Here is a 17,442-nt window from a genome sequence, read left to right as displayed (position 1 = left end):
AATACAATACAGAATGCCTTATCTTAAACTTTGCTCAATTTAATGTTCTGTGGCCACAGCCAAATTTTAGCTGTTGTGTCTGCTTTCCTCCCCCCCTACCCAATTTGAACATTTTGAAGCTGTTTAACCCACCTCATTCCCAGGCAATCACAGGGGTGGATGTAGGGACAGGACAATTTGCCCAAAACAGGTCATAATGCGCACACCAACACGGCTGAAATTGCTCCTCCTGGGCTGATTTGCCAAGCATGAAAAGCACTTTTTATTTTTTTTTTTTTTTTTTTTCCTGAAAAGCCAAACCATTAACAGGCTGTTTGGATGGTGTGTGTGGTGGAAAAAAAAAAAAAAAAAAAAAAAAAGCCATTTTGGAGAGAACATTTGCACTGGTACATCCGGCTGACACGTGATGTGTGAAGCAAGATGTTCCCAGCTCCACCTGCCAAGCTGGGCCGGCCGGTTCAATGGGACTCTGGAGTTCCCGTCATCTGCATGCAGAGCAGGCACCAAGATCCCTGCTGCCCAGGCTGGGGCTGACCACGCCTCTCAGTAAAAACCCCTGCTCTTTTCCTTTGGATTTCACCTTGAGGTTGCCGAGTTAAAAGCCAAGTTAAAACCGACTTTTAATTTTTTTTTTCCCCCCCTAGTAATGTGCCGTGGAAAGGTCACATATTTCTTCAGACGGGAATGCAAAGGGGTGCAAGATCTTCCCTGCATAGGTAACTCATATGATTTATGGTGCTGAATTTAGCCTTGTTGGAGCCAAATTAAGGCAGAAAAGCAACAGAGGAGATGTGGCCTTGAGGAATTACTTTTTTTTCCCCCCTCATTTTTGTGCCTCTCCTTGCCAGGCTACAGCTTTGCTTTTGCTGCTGTAGGGGCCCAGAGCACAGGTTGCTTCAGAAACCATTGTCCAGTCATATAGGAGGAACAAAACCACATGCCAGAAGTTCTAAACAGGGATAAGAGACTTTTCTGGAATCAAGACAGCTGATTTTGGGCTCTCTTATGCACTAGGGGGGTCTCCATCCCAGCTCCCATCTCATTTTGGAGATGCTAAATGAGATTTCTGTGTCTGCAGAGGGCTGGGCCAGCACACTGTGTTTCCTGGGAAGGCTCTGAAGGATTTTTTCCTTTTTTTTTTTCGAAGGCTTGAAGTTTTGCCAGTCTCTCCTGGCTCCAAGGAATACAACAGGACATGGTGTTTATTGCAGCCCCACTATGAACAGGGAGATCAGGCACAGATCTTATTCTTTGGGAGCTTATCCCAAAGGAGACAACAGGAGGAAAAAAAATAAATCCATGCATTCTCTTTCCAGTCACTTTGGTACTCAGACCACTCTGAATAAATCCAGTGGAAGAAAATGCACATTAAACTGTGTTTAGGGCTCTTGCAGCCAGAGGAAGATGAGACTCACCAGAAATTATTGCAGCTCTCACTGTCCCACTCCAGACAGACACAACCAAAGAGGGAGGCCTGATGTAATATTATATATACACACATCATATTGCCATTTAGTTTATCCCTCTGCTAGCTGTCCCAGTTTAACGGAGTTGAGTCCAGCAAAATTTCCTGTCATGCTCCAGCACGACCTCTCTTTCTTTTAGGCTTCACCACTGGCCACAGCCTCGTTTATTGCTATATTGTACCTTTCCCTTCATGATTCCCTTTATTCAGAGGCCCAGGGAAATGCTTCCAGAGGGTTTGGGGAGCAGGAGCTGAGCTCAGCTGACATGGGGGTAACCAGCACCAAGGCTGCTCTGAGCCCCAGGGGATGATGAAGTCCCAATGTGAATATCCCTACCTGCTGCCCCCACAGGATCTGCATCCTCCAGTCTTTTCCCAGCTAATCAGCCCCCAAACTGTGATGGAGTCATAAATAAGACACCCCCAGAATAAATTATGGGGGTGCAAAAAGTAAACAAAATTAAGAATTTATCAGCGTAGGACACCAGTTTAGAGCTGGTGGTGGCATTTGCTACATCAATTCATTTGAGCCTGAAAGAATTGGTTTGTGTACCTAAAATAAACACACAAAAATTCCTCTATTTCTTATAAATATTAGCTACAGGCTTCTTTGGGGACACACTAAAACCAGGAACTTCAGAGGCCTCAAACAGGCTGGAAATTGGCCCACAGAAGAGGAACTGAAATATGTAAGAAAAGTAGAAGTGGTACTGCAGTTCAATAAGTCACAAGCCATATGAGCTATGTGATGACTTCTAGCTCTTTTTCTTCTTTCTTCCAGCGATCATTCTGCTCACATTACTACTCATATTACCCGTTGCCTTTTGCCACCTCTTAACCTCCTGCATCCTGCAGTGGTGCTGCACAATGTCACATCTGTGCAGAGCTGCTGCTCTTCTCACACACAGAAACCACCCAGAAATGCCCAGACTCAATCACACCTTTGACCTGCTCTGCGCCCCTTCAGCTGCAGCCTCCACGTTCACACACAAAGTTGGGAAACTTCAGGCTTGCTGCAGGGGAAAAGTGCCTGGGAGATACTCCTTTTACAGGTATGGAAAAGGATTTTTTTTAAAAAGAAAATGGGGTTCTTTGAGAGGGCAACATTGTCTATTCCTTAAATCTTCTTGGCTTTAATGTCCTCTGTGCCATCCTTTAACTCTGCACAAACCTGGCACCACCTGACTCGTCTCGCGGAGCAATCAGAAATAACCTCATCGAGCTCCATAAAAGTTAAAATAATTAAAAATTAAAATAATTCCTAGAATAGCTCTCCTGCCAGCTGTCAGGCAGCACAAAGGGGGCTCTGCAGAAGCCCTTCAGTGGCATTCAGGGGCTGGTGGTGAGCCACAGGAGCCAGCCTGGCTCTGGTCCCTGCCCCAGGGCTGGCCCCCAGCCCTGCGCTCCTCATCCCCGTGTTTGAGTCCTCACGGAACTTTTGGAGTCAAATACAAACTCAGCATCCTGTGCTGACAGTCCCAAACCCCTTGGAAAATAAAATAAAATAAAATAAACCTGCATAAAGCCCCCTGTGCCAAGGCTCACACCACAGGCAAGAATAAAGGGTCTCGGTGCCCAATCCTACACAGAAAATGGTCAGGGAATTTTAAACTCCTAAAATAGAAAGTTCAGTGAGGGAAAAAACCTTAGTCATGTAAGTAGACTTTATGCTTTGACTCTGAAGTGTTGTTTTTCCTCTTTCAGTTCAGAACACATAAGTTCTTTTAAAAAAATGATATCAAGAATCCAAAGTATACTTCAAAATATTATTATTACATATATAGCACAACAATATCATAATTCATAGCCCCCAACCCCTGTAATTTGCTCAAAATATATTCAGTGCAGGCAGCTTCAAGTTTTGCAAAAAAAGCTGAGGGGTATCTATGCAACTTTACATTTAAGTGATTTTATAATTTTGCCATCTACGCTCCCAGATGTTTTCAATGTCTTACAGAAGTTTCTGCAAACCATCTGCAAACTTTTATACGTCTGCATTCTCACTAAGGCAAAACCAGGCACTTACAGCATTGAAACACAGGCATTTAACGCTGTGAGTCTTCAATATTTGTAGCAAATATTAATGGGGAATTTTATTCTTCCTTACCGTTTTCAGCAGTTCAAATCCCAATTTTTCACTATGCAAATTAAAAAAAAAAACAAACCCAAGTGCTGTAGGTAAAACTTCTAAATGCCAAACACATGCCTTAAGAGAGGCAGCAAAGTGTGGAAGTTTCAACAACAATAAGAAACAAACACTTCAGTCCCCCCTTCCTCCCCCAAAACTATTTTCCACTTCTTGATCAACTTTCTCATGCTGTTTATTTTTGCTTCTCTGGAGTTTCCCATTCATTTCCATGCAGAGCACAGCAAGGAAAGCAGAGAGTTAATGCTGCAGTTGCAACTGGTGTGAGCCTTTACTATTAGCTTGAATTTACAGAGCAATCTCTCCTTAAAAAGAAATAAGGGAAAAAAAAAAAAAAGAATTCCTCACTGCACTGTAACACTGAGAAGTATATTTAAAAATTCTCTCTCGGGTCTCTCTAAACATCTGTTCAAAGGTTTTGCTGTGTCTTAAAAGGGCTCTAATTACCAGAAACTCCTTTCTTACTTAAGCCCAGGGCTCGCATTTCGATTATAACTCAAGCTCCAGTTAATTTAGGGCTAACCCCAAAATGCCTGTACCAAACAGAAGAAAACATAGGCCTACCTTAAAACTTTCCAGCTTTTCAGAGGATCCAAGTCAGAGATTATAGACACCATTGTAGGAATAACAATAATAAAATATGTATATTAAAAACGGAAAAAAGAAAATAAAAAAGAAGAAAAACCACGGCAGGGAAGGCTAACCACGAAGGCAGCAAGTACTCTACTCAGTGTGGGAATGACAACAAACCCAGCACAGCTCTTCCTCCTTCTCAAGCTGATAAGCACTTGTCCCAGCTTCTCTCCACCCCCAAAATCAATCTTGTGCTATATTGCTTCACAGTCCCAGTTTCATTTCTTCACCACTACCTTTTAAAGCCCTTGTAATCTGCTCCAACTGATCAAATTTGACCTTTTTGTAGTCCACTTTATTCCAAGCACAGCCCTCAGTTAAATCTCTCTTTATTAACACCGTCCTTCTTGGCTTTCTTTTGGAGCAAACACAGCTCAAGCTCGAAGCCTCCAGTCTTTGCCAGCAATCATTTACAGATTACTGCGAGCTGCAGTCTTCTCCTTTTGGGTATTTTCTTCTACCTTTGAGGTTTGTTTTTATATTATTTTCTGAGGGTTGTTGGTGGTCTCCCTTTCCCTGTTCTGTGCAGGTTGGAGTTTGACACTTTTAAAGGAGGGACTTTCTAATGCAGCTCCTCTCCCAGCCTTCCCTCCTCCCCTTGTCCCTCACCCCCATATGGAGAGACAGACACACGCATTAAAAGCAGTTCACAACCTTTAGAATTCAGAATAATCTTTCTCCCCCCCCCCCCCCCTCTGTTCTTTAAATCTATTAGAATTGATAGACTTAAACACAGAAGCTGTGCTTGAAATGCACTGATCTAAAGCAAGGCTGCTATTATGGAGGAATAATAAAGAGTCTAATCATGCAAAGCCAGATGTAACCCTTTGGATGTTTAAAAGGGGAGAAGGTGTCTATATAGTTCCATTAAATCAATTTATTTTTTTTTTTTACTACATAAAAAATAAATGGTAAAGCATCCTCCGGATTACTATGGTGATCTGAAAAGTTCTGTAGCTGCTGATAGTGTGTATTCACTTAGGAAAATCGAGTTTATTGGCTTCTTTTGCGTTTCTGTAATACTTTTTGACTTTGATTTTACTCTATTTAAATATTTCTTTGGCATTTTTTCCCCTTCTAAATATTTTCCATTCCTCCTGCAAATGACTGTAACCTCTCCTTGAGCTCCACCAATTCATTAGGATTTCTGGAAATTCCTGGAAATTTAATTCCAGTGAGGAATTAAAATTCTTTGTGGGGAAAAAAGCAAAACAGTGCCTTATCTAGTGTTCAGTCAGAACCAAACTACCCCAACTGGTAGATACTTCCACTTTGATATTTATATCACAGGCATATGCTGCTAGTTTCCCTCTGCCACCAGCTCTCTCTCTCTCACACACACACAAAAAGAAAAAAAAAAAGAAAAAAAGAAAAAAAAAAAGAATAAAAGAAAAAAAAAAGAAAAAAAAAAGAACTTAAGATCAGCCCTTGTATGTTAAAAGAAGCAGTAATATGATGGTCACAAAGAGATTTGGGAAGAGATTTGGGAGATCTGGTAGCATGAGACGCGCTGGTGGAAACATAATAAGGAGTATTATAAGACATAATAACTTATAAACTTTTAAGCCTTCCAATAGCTCCTTCTTTGGTGAGATAAAAACTTGAGCTGTGCCCAAACCATTTCAGGCTCCCTGTTCTGCTGGAGGCTGGGTCTGGGCAGCCTGAACCCCCCCTGGCCGGCTGCACAAAGGCAGCTCAGTCTTGCCCTGGCCAGAAGGTGACCCCGAGGCTTCCCACCGCCCAAAAAAAAGAGAATGTGACCATTTTTCCTGCCAGACAGCGGCCAGCTGATAGCTGTCAAACAGAAACAACCAGTTTTAAGTGACCCTGGTACAAAATGCCTCCTTTGCTCCAAGGCCAGAGCATCGCTGACCCCTGATTTGGGAGGAGCTCTGAGACATCTCCTGCCTCCTCCCGCCCTGGGCAGGTGAAGCTCAGCCCATGGGCTCTGTCTGCTCATCCGTTCATCAAGTTCGGACTCTGGAATTTTACATCCTCCCCTAGGCAATGCTTCCAACAGTTTGGCTTTGTCTCAGTGAGGAAAAACACGCCAGGGACAGCTGATGGTAGGGTTGCAGGTGCAGATGGAGGACAGCTGGGGGTTACAAATGTTCCACCTCTCCCTGAAAACCTGCGGGGCACAGGATGTTTCTCACCTGATGCACACATATCTCTGGGCAGTTCTGCAGAGATAAGGCTTCTATCCAGCTGTGGAAACTCTGGACCCTATATTTGTTTAACTACAGGAGGTGGGCAAGATGCTTGTAATGGAAAATTAAATTCAGTTGTTTCTTTGTGGAAAGAAGGAAACTTTCTTTTTCTTTTCTTTCTTCTTTCTTTCTTTCTTTCTTTCTTTCTTTCTTTCTTTCTTTCTTTCTTTCTTTCTTTCTTTCTTTCTTTCTTTCTTTCTTTCTTTCTTTCTTTCTTTCTTTCTTTCTTTCTTTCTTTCTTTCTTTCTTTCTTTCTTTCTTTCTTTCTTTCTTTCTTTCTTTCTTTCTTTCTTTCTTTCTTTCTTTCTTTCTTTCTTTCTTTCTTTCTTTCTTTCTTTCTTTCTTTCTTTCTTTCTTTCTTTCTTTCTTTCTTTCTTTCTTTCTTTCTTTCTTTCTTTCTTTCTTTCTTTCTTTCTTTCTTTCCATGGAAAGCAAATAACAACAGATTGGCCAATGTCTCTTTTATTCCTCCCAACAGTTTGTAAACCACTGAAACCACTGTTACAGATGTTAATCCCTTGTTTGAGGCTGGGGAGGACACCAGTGGTTGCAGCACACTGCCTTTTCTCTTTCCTCTCTACCCTATTGCCACATTTGCTGGTTTTAGAGCTACACTCACCTATTTTCCCATGCAAACTTCTCACCTAATATTTCATATCGTGCAAATGTATTGATGACTAGGCTCAAATTAAGAAAGGCTTCAAAGAAAGCAAAAATCAAAATACCCTGATGCATTGACAAGCCAAGTTTGTGTCCTTGACACATCCTGTTGCAGGTCAAAGTGAGAAGGGGGCAGATGTTCTGTCTTTATACCCCACTGCACCAATTTGCTCAGTGTCTCACTTTGTTCATCCCAAAACTCCACAAACTATGTCTGTTTCAAGGATTTTTATCTCTAACAAGTACATCTTATACTTTCCATAGATACATTTTTCACTGTCTTCCCACAGAAAATGCTCCATTATTTCTGCCAACATATCCACATGAAAACTATACTGCAGGAGTAAATATACTTGTTCCTTTCCCTTTTGCACTTCTTGTGGTTATTTCTATTTTTTTAATCTCAAATTCTTGTGTCTGGAAAGAAAGATATGTCTCCATTTTGGAGGGCCTTGATGGCATTTTGCCAGCTTTTCCTACAAGCCTGAGGACAGCAACTATGAGCCTTCTAAAAATAAAACTACGAGATCAAGTTTAGCACAGAGGAACTTGCAACAGGCAATGGATTTTCCAAAACAGCCTCACGTGTTTCATACAGCATGTAGCTATAGTAGGAGAAAACAAATAAAACAGAAACAGAAACTCACTGTAAAATTATTTTAACTCTTGTGCTTAGATAGCAGACTCCAGCCCAGCTTTTAGCCAAATGTTTCTTCTCCTAGGGCTGAGGACTTTGTATTCAAAACTTTTATTTTTATGCTTTGAGTAAAGAAATTTCCTATGATCTTCAGCTTGTTTGCCAGGAAACCACCAGCACATCTGTGAAATATTACTTAAGCAAATTTATTACTGCTAGCCAGAAGGCAACAACCCTAAAAATTTTCTCTACCTGCTGAAATCCAGCCTATTGTGGAATTTGTGTCTTTCATGCCATGACACGTTCCCCCACTGAGAACTTGCTGGTTCTCAGTTAACATGATAAAGAAGTAGAAGCTCTCCAAGATTTTGAGTCGTGCTAAAATAAATATATATATATACTTTTGAAAACAGCATTCCTGTATACACACATACACAAAAGGATCTCTAAGCAATGTCATCATCCTTAGTTTAGACAGCTGTGGAGTCAAAAAAGTTCCAGATCAGCTAGCTACAAACATTTGAAGGTCAAGTACAGGACAAAGCGTTTAAAAAAGCAAAAGCAGTTTTGGCTACTGAGGAATAGAAAGATGATTTTATGTCATGAGATTTTTTTTTTTCCCCCCCAGCTCTTTCTTTACCAGAGTCCTATTGGACTGAGAACTTCATGGTGTTGGGCAGGATAATGAACCAAGTATAATAAGCAGTTTGGGTTCGTTATTTAATCTCCTTTCAAGGCTGTTATCTCACTCAAAATATTTTAGGAGCCAAGGAAGGTCTGCCAGAGTCAGGGTGCCCAGCAGCCTGGTTATCAGGCAATAATAGAGAAATAAATAACCTTCTAGAATCTTCCCAACACATATTCTCTGTTGCTGTTTCGAACAAAGCAATTTTAAGTTATTTGAAAGAAATCTTGGTCTTTTACCAGGAAAACCTCACTCTCCCTGGGGAGCCTGCTGTTAAACAAAAGCTCAGCTATTAAAGAGTGGCCTCCAACTTCAGGGCTGCTGTTGGGGGCTGATAAAGGCTCTTCTCCAGACTGCCTCATGCTGTCCCTCCCCATCAGCCTTGCCACCCCCCTGCCTCTCCTCCCAGTCCCTGATGCCTCGCCTTTCAAGCAATGGAGTGACTAATTGAAAATGCATTCCAGTGCTTTACAAGCAGCTTTTTCTTTCCTGCTGACCAGCCAAATGTTTTAAAGTTGGCAAGATGCTGCTTTAACTTGGGAAGACGAGCACTTGTTCACGGCCTGGATGTGTGAAAAAAATCTGGCTGAATTTAATAATTCTGAAGGAAAAAAATAATTAAAGATCTTACTCCTAGAACTGGTGTGTAAGTCCAAGTATTATTAAAAAATTTTAAAGCTAGTCCATTCTTTCTTTGTGAAATACACAATTTGGGAGACAAGAAATTTTAAGTCCCAAGTCTAAGAAATTCCTAAAGTCATGCACTGATGCTTGTACAGAACCAGAGGAAAATCAGCCACAAGCAGGCATAAATCCAGCTGACAATTACCCTCTGGGAATTGGGAACTGCGACCAAAACACCCCGGAGACAGCAATCGCTGTTTCACTGCAGGTCAATGGCCAGCTGGGCTGGGATTCAGCACATCTTATCACACTCTGTAACTTAGAAGTTGGCTTCATCCAGCAGCTGCAGAGATTGAGGGGTTTTGTTTCCTCGCTGATTGTACAAAGCCTGCACTTTAACAGTTAATCATTAATCTTAAATTGCATAAATGTGTCTCATACTTATCGACTTCTCACTTTTACAGTCTGCAGAGACAAACTTTCAAGAGATGGCATTTTTTTTTTTAATTCCTGATTGTGTTTTTAATGGATTTTCAAGTACTTTCAGGTTTTGCTCATGACAACTGCTGCAATAAAAAGCCTCACGAACAAAGATGTGTTTTGTGTCTATTCACCTAGCAGAAAATCACTATTACGACATACTTCATTATGAGAGAAATGCTTTCCAGCCTCTCCGAAGAGACAGTGATGCCCAAACTCCCATCCGCCTAACTGTTTTTAAGGTGTTTGCAGTTCACTTTAAACACCATACGAGCCAGATATTTAAGTCCTTGTGCTGAATTTCTCTTTCCTGGCCAGCGGGAAGGTTTCTTCGCTCTGCAGCACCGGCGGAGCGAGAACACTTCTGTAGTCTGAGGCAGGGCTCGCCCTTCCTCACCCAGCAGAAGGAATGAAAGAGAAGAAAAGCTCCTTGTATTTGCCAGACATGTTCAAAAAGAGCTCCTTGCACACCCCAATCTGCTGCTTTCATTCCATTTGGCAGAGTCAGGGGTCAGATTTGGTGGAGAGGAGAAAAGCAGCAGTTAACTGTTCGGGCGCCACAGCACACTGAGGAGCCTACGCTGGCGCTGTCTGCCCTTTCATTTCCATTCTTTCGGTGGCAGGTCATACAGTGAACACCAAGAGGTCCTTATGAAGCCTTATGAAAAGGTTATTGTTCAGGCTGCCTTCATAACACAGCCCGGAAAATAAAAACTTTGGTGATGACCTTAATAAGCGCTTTGTTGCGAAGGCCGTGTTTTCACATGGACCACAGCTGCATTTGTGCAGCCCCAATGCCACCTCATGCAGCGTTGGAGAATAAATCTAAGGTAATTAATTTATGCTGAATGCATACTGTAAAATGTTTAGGAAACCATTTCCAAAGAGACAAAAGAAAATTAGTGGCTCCACATCCATATCTGTCTTTTAATAGACTCTTAGAATATTTACCTCTGGTTTTCTATCCATCACAGAAATTCAAGGAATAGGATAATTATTGGTAAGGGACTAGGTGGAGATGTTCAGTTAATTCCTCTCTCTGTCTTCTTGACATTGAGAAAACTGGTTTTTTAATCTGTGCCCTACTTTCCCATCTGGGAGGGACAGACACCACCCTAGCAATCTACAGAGCAGAACACTAGGAACTTAATAGAAGACACAGAAATTGGCAGCTTTATGAAATTCCCTCCTTTCCAAGACTGTTTTAAGTATAAATCAACTGAAATACTGGTTCGTCATTCAGTGTAAAAGAACATGATCTGTTGAGACAGATGGCTTCTACCACTTCAAAAATTAAAGAGTTGCTGTAGCAAAGTAAGGAACCCCTGAAGCTTTAAATAAGTGATCTATACCATACCCCTTAGAAAGAAAATGATTTAAAAGCTCCAAAGTCCTAGAGGGAAATAAGGGGGGGAAAAGCAGCAAAAGGGAATAATTATTCAATTAAGAAAGTGGTGAAATAAATGGTCCATTTCTGATATTCATATTTATTAAAGTACATTCAGGCACATGATTTTGAAGTGTCAACCACAAACACCTATTTTATGCACTGAGCTTATATCTGTTAAACAGAGAGAGAGGTACAAGGTCCCTTGTGTGCTTTGCCATTGACCTAAAGATGGTGACATGTGAGTAGGGAAGGAGTAAATGCTTCAGAAGCCAGAGCAACCCCATACATATTTCATGTAAAGGCATGGAGGAGCACCCTTTTAGCCTGAGTTTACCCTGATGCTGGTCAGGATTCAGGATTTGCTGTACTCACTAGAAATAAAACTGTTTCATTTTCCCTTCCCGTTACAAAGGCTGGGAAGAGCTGACAAAACAGGAGGGCAACTTTTTGCTGTAACAGCTGGCAGGAGATTTTTATAAACACAAAAACCAATTAAGTGTCCTGATTCTGGGCATGTAACTCCCCTGGAGCCTTTGTTTAGAAGTGCTTATCTGCTTGCATAGGCACAAGCATCCAAAAATCCATGTACAGGTGTGTGTGTGTGTATCCAAACAAAGCACCACAGAGTGCACTGAAATGAGCTGTTGCTCTCCTGAGGAAAAACCCAACATGTTATCCCTGTGAAAACAGTACTGGAGAGAGTTTCATAACAGTATTACTTCATCAATAGAAGGCTGGCATTAAATTCAGTTCTAAAGGACAGTTTATCCATAGAAAAAGTTCACTCTAAAGGTCCTAATTCAGGGAAAGAGAGAGAAGGCTTTTTCTTCCTTAGGTATTGAATGCAGCTGTTTACATTTATTACCTAAAGGAACTTCTTTAATTTCTGAAAAAGCAGCACCACATTTTTTTTTCTTTTTTCTGAGGACCACTCATTTTAAAAAGGAGCATCACCTAAACATACATATATTCATTCATTCATTCATTCATTCATTCATTCATTCATTCATTCATTCATTCATTCATTCCTTCCCATGTTGATGATTCCATTGCTTCCTACATCTGTTCATGAAAATCTTGTACCCTGTTGTAGCCCAGGTTAAATTATTTATATACAACAGGTCACAGTCACATACATAATTTGTTTACAGGAAATACTTTCTTTCCATTCAAAAATACCCAAAGTCTCACGCCACGCTTCTCTCTCTTGCTGACCTCATTTACACAAGCCCAAGCACGTTGGTGATTTTTCTCGCAGACAGGGCCTAGGCTGTGATTCCAATAAAGAGAAGCACAGGTCCCCATGTTGAAAATAAAACATTTTTATTGCTTTCTAAACCTGGGGCATAAACATTCATTGCTTCATCTGACAAAATACAACCAATAAAGACTGCAAAAAGAGTGAGATTAATAGAAGCAGCTTTCTAGAACATTGCACTACCCTCTAGACACTGGAAGTCTTGAAAATTGCACATCGTAAAGTTTGGCTTGTAGAAAAACAAGGAAAATACCCTTTTCTCATTTGGGTGTTCAACCTAAGCAAATCCACACTTCTCTGGAAGCTGCAGGACCTATTACAGGCCGAGTCCCTCAAGTCTGGACTGGGTTTGTTGCTAATAATTCATGGGGTGTCCTTGGGAAGCTTCCTTCATTTCAAAGGTTCCTGTTATATCGGGCAAGCAGAGGTTGGTAGATCATAAAATCATAGAATGCCTTGGGTTGGAAGAGATACTAAAGGTCATTTTATCCCTGCCATGGACAGGGAACCTTCCACCAGAACAGGTTACCTCACTCAGAGCCCCTTCCAATCTGGCCTTGGACACTTCCAGGCATGGGGCAGCCTCAGCTTCTCTGCTCACCCTGTGCCAGGGCCTCATCACCCTTTATAGTAAAAAATTTCTACCAACATCCAATCTAATTCCACCTCTTTCACTTCCCATCTTACATTTCACTGCTCCCCCACCTGACAGAAATCGAGAGGACTGAACTACAAATTGTCTCTGTTGCTCAACAGCTGGGAAGGAGTTCAGTCTCTGCCTGAGGAAACCAGGAGGGGAAGATAGTGCTGCTTTTCATGGTAGATTCTTCAGGTAATTTATATTTCTCTTTTAATTTGTAGCTTGTGTGCAAATGAGAAATTCCAGCTGTTGCTGATTATTCCTTACTCAGTAGTTTGAGAAAGCTTTTTCCCCTTGCAGAAAGAGGTGTCTAGTCACTAACTAGGCTGCTTTGAATACCCCCAAGACTTCTTTTTCTTTTTTTTCTTTTTTTCTTTTAGTTACTATCTCCTTAAGAAATAAGCAGCCTTCTCTTCAGATTATGGATGCTGAATCTAAAATTCATGTTCATTTCATGATGCCGATTGTGAATTCAGGCTTCATGTTGTCATTTATAGATATCACAGCCTGGCACAACACAGGGCCTAACACTTCTCCCAAAACACAATTGTCTGTGGGCTGTTTAGGATATTAATTGGCCTGTGTTCATCCCAGTTAATCTGTGCTCTATTGGTCAAGAACAGCCACAATCCTCCCTAGACTGCCAAGGGATGTAAAATACGAAGCCTTGAGTACCATTTTCCCATTGAAATGCCACAAAGGAATGGGATTTTTAAAGAAAAAAATATGGGTTATAAAAAAATAAAAGGGTTATATTTCTTACATTCTTATTGGTCAAATATTTTTTGGCCAAAATTTTGTATCTTTTCTTATATTTCCCCTTTTGCTGACAGATTGAGCAGCCTGTGCATATGTGGGGCAGCCCAGCTGCCTTTTTTTGAATTGGTATAACCTTAACCATGGCCATGGCAGGGCAAATAAAAATTCCTCTTCAGGGCAGATTAATCTAATATTTAAGACAATCTACATATTTAAGACAATCCATTCCCAATAAATGTTTCTAGATATCTAAATTTCTAAGAACTTGATACAATTTTCATTATCCTTGTGTGATATGATCAAATATTTGCTCGTATTCTTCTATGTTTCAAATATAAATCTAAAATATCTGTCACCCAGGATCTAGAGAAACCCATTGCCCACCTCCATCTCTCCTGAAAACTATTGAAAACTTTCCCTCTGGATAGGGATGACCTATACGAAGAGTTCATGTATAGAAGGAAGCATGAAACTACTCTAAAAGAAATTGTTTTAACAGAGTGTTCATCCCATCATGGAGAAACAGTGCCATTTTTTATCCTTATCTGTATATACTGAATATTTTTCAGGTCTTGCTGAAACAAAAGCCCATTCCCCATCTCCCATCTGGCCCCTCTCCCTCACCATCAGAGGTGAAAACCATTTTTATGAATCGCTCAAACTGATATTCCAAACTCTTGCATGAGCAAAATTGTCATGAGAAGCTATCCTGACCTTGGTGTCAGGACAGCTTTTGGACACCTGGAATGGAAAAGCAGCGCTTGAACGTTAATGTAGCACAGAATCTTTACTTCCTGCTGTAAAACCTGGCACAAGACTGGAGGAGAAGTAGCTGCAACTTCATCAGCCGCCGAGTTTGGCAGAAAGGAGAGCTTTACCAAGATCAGTGAAGTGTTTTGAATCAGGGTTTATTCTGTAGGTGTGCTCAGAGGAGAGAAAAGGGAAGGTGCTCTCCCCTCTTCAAGCACTGCATGTGAATTTACTGAGAGCTATCATCTAAAGCTGAGGGACTAAATTCAGTGTGTATGGACACGCTCTGAAAGTCTGCCAAAGGCTTCAGAAACAGGAACATAAATTGAAGGTGAACAAAACTGCAATTGAGTCTATCTCCAGCAAATATAATTAAGAAAATAGCCTAGTGAATGAAAAATACATTGGACTTTTAGAAATCATATCTTTTTCAATAATACAAGAAAAGGGATCCTAAAGGCAGGAATTCCCAAATTAAATAGTGATAGAAGAACCACTTTGAAGTAAATAGGCTATCCCAGAGCCAAAGACTATTCCTGCCTTACAAGCAACAATACCAGTATGTGGCAATAATGTTCACAGTCCCCTGAGCTACAGTGCTGCTGTTTGCTCCTGGCACACCTTCAGCTTTTCCCACTTGGTTGTAGTCCTGACAGCCACCCCCTGCTCTGCCTCTGGCTTCTCCACTACAACCTGATATATTTCATAAATTTTCATTTTTGCCTATTCCTCCTTTTCCCACCTCATTTTTTTTCTTGCTCTATCTCTATTTATCTAAAATTTCTGTCCACACTACTGGGACAGCATAAGCTTCCAGCCAAGAGTATTCCTCTTTCCTCACTGTGGAATTATGATAATCTAATAAACCATGAATGAAGAACTGCCTATTTTCCAATCAGTTTCATTCAGAATTCTTCTCCTTTGGAAAATTATCTCTTTGAAAGCACCAGTATGTGAATGACTAGCAGGTATGTATCAGTTTGCAGTACTGAATGTAATCTTGTCATGATCATTCATCCTTAGGCAACGCAGTCCAGGGACAAATCCATCTTTATCCAACATAATGAAGTCCAGGAGAGACTTTGTTTGCATCGAGCACAATATCATTTATGTTTGAAACCTAAAAACCCCAAACAAATCATCATCTATTATTTGCTACCAAGTGCATGGATACAATAGCCTTGACTCAGAAAGTGAAATAATTGAATCCCAGAAGGAGCTGGGTTGGAAGTGACCTTAAAGATCATCACATACCAACCCTGCCAGCCTGGACAGGGATATCTTTCAGCAGATTTCTCAGTCTCAAATCCCACCTCCCTGGAACACTTCTGGGGATGGGGCCACCTCCCATCACTCCTGGATTCTCCTCCGTGTGTTACTGACTGGAATAACACATCCTGGGGTTGGATTTGTGTCTCCTGCTTGAAATAGTTGAGTGGAGTGTGCTGGTTTTGGCCCAAATCAGCACGGGGGAGACACCTTTGTGCCACCAGCTCACATCCCTGAGGGCTGTGCACTCTCAGTCCTGCCAGTGCAGATGCAGGCTGTGGGCTTAGTGCTTCTCCTGCCATCCATGGACCTTATTGACCTGCCCAGACCTTCACAGCACCAGCCTCTGGGCACTTCCTATTCCACTCACTCATTAATCCCACAAATTATCTCAATTTCAAGTACCCTTTTATGGCAAGTGTATGTTTTGCAGAGACCCATTTTTCAGATTTCTCTTTTTGAGCAACCTGGTGTGACCTCATGGCCATCCTAGCTTTGACTAGAGACCTTCTGAGATCCTCTCCCACCCCAGTCATCTTATGATCCAAAAATCCTCTCCGCTCCTTTTATTTTTTTCCCACTCCAGCCATTTTCAACTGTTTATGAGTACAGATACCAAATCTGTTTATTCTAATCAGCAGTCTTTCAACAAGATACCTGTATCAGATTTTTTAAATATAAATTCCCAGCTCCCTTGATTTTAATTCATGCTACAGAAAGGAGTTACCTCATGTAAGAAATAATGTATTTTGTTGATGAGCAGGTAAAACTTTGAGTTTAGATTGCCTGGACCTTCACCTATACTTTAAAATCCTCTTGGCTGTTCCAGCTATGATTTGACTGAAAAATGAGCACTGTGTGTATGGTTTACCAGCTGAGGATCAGTCTGTCAGTAGGGAGTGGGGACAGACTGAGCTCCAATACATCTCAGCCAGGTTGCATCTTTCACAGACCTGTAAATCAGGCCTTTTCCCAACATCCCTCAATCCCTGGAACCTCTGCTGTGCTGTGACTGTGGCCTGCCAGAGCCATCCTGACATGTCCTGCCACATTACTGAGATAACACGGGGGGCAACATCTGCTCCCCTGCATCCTTCCGGGCCTCAAGGAGCAAGATGTGGCCATGAGATTATTAAAAAATAGGCAAAAAAAAAAAAAAAAAAAAAAAAGGGAAAACAACGGTGTAAGGCACACGTTGGGATCTTTTGAGGATTGTGCAGCAGCTGAGGCCGGGGGGATCTGGGGGATGAGTCATTTCAGGCAGACACAAACTTTCCCCAGCACTTCCCCACCTTACATGAAAGGAAAGGCAGCCGGAGCCAGACCATCTGGCCAGCTCAGTGGGAGCAGAGCCTGCAGAGAGGATGGGGCCGCCCGCGACGCCGAGCTGGGAACAAAGCAAAACAACTTCGCTCTGCAGCCCTTGCCCAGCTCGCTCGCCAGCAGCCATCAGCTGATTTACACCAACCAGCACTCGCAGCAATTAACCCTTATTATCGCCCTCCAAATGGAGAAGGAGGCCAAACCAAAGAAGAACAAAATATTATGAGAAGAATGATGTTAAATTAAACCTGTGATGGAGTTTCAGAGTCATTGCCGTTGGAATCAAGGGAAATTTGCCACAGAGCACGCAGCATAGGTTGGAAAGTGCTGTAAGGATTCGTAGTGCCCTGCTGTTGTCACAGCACTATATATATGCACAAAGGGTTTAGAAGTTAAATTTGAAATAGAGATTCATAGGAGAGGCAACTAAACAAGCAGGCTAACATGTCACCAGAAAAAGTAGATGTGCAGAGCTTGACAATTTGTATGAAAATCCCAAGACAACTTCCTCGT

General features: G+C 41.5%; 1 protein-coding gene across 2 annotated transcripts in view; it reads right to left on the bottom strand.

Annotated features, from left to right (window-relative positions):
• Positions 1 to 17,442, bottom strand: part of CELF2 (CUGBP Elav-like family member 2) — a 550,999-nt gene that overhangs the window by 370,322 nt on the left and 163,235 nt on the right. Inside the window, exon 1 of one of the 2 annotated variants that reach the window (XM_063153708.1) lies at positions 4,176 to 4,772. The exons of the other annotated variant lie outside the window; for it this stretch is intronic. Coding sequence (XP_063009778.1) covers positions 4,176 to 4,228 — 53 coding nt within the window. The 5' untranslated portion in view covers positions 4,229 to 4,772. Of the gene's footprint in view, positions 1 to 4,175; positions 4,773 to 17,442 lie in introns of those variants that run through there. 2 annotated transcript variants of the gene reach the window in all.

The sequence above is a fragment of the Melospiza melodia genome, chromosome 4 (genome assembly GCF_035770615.1).
Source record: "Melospiza melodia melodia isolate bMelMel2 chromosome 4, bMelMel2.pri, whole genome shotgun sequence".
Taxonomy (NCBI): domain Eukaryota; kingdom Metazoa; phylum Chordata; class Aves; order Passeriformes; family Passerellidae; genus Melospiza; species Melospiza melodia.
The sequence above is the reverse complement of the archived record's forward strand: the minus strand, read 5'-3'. Positions and strand labels throughout refer to the sequence as shown.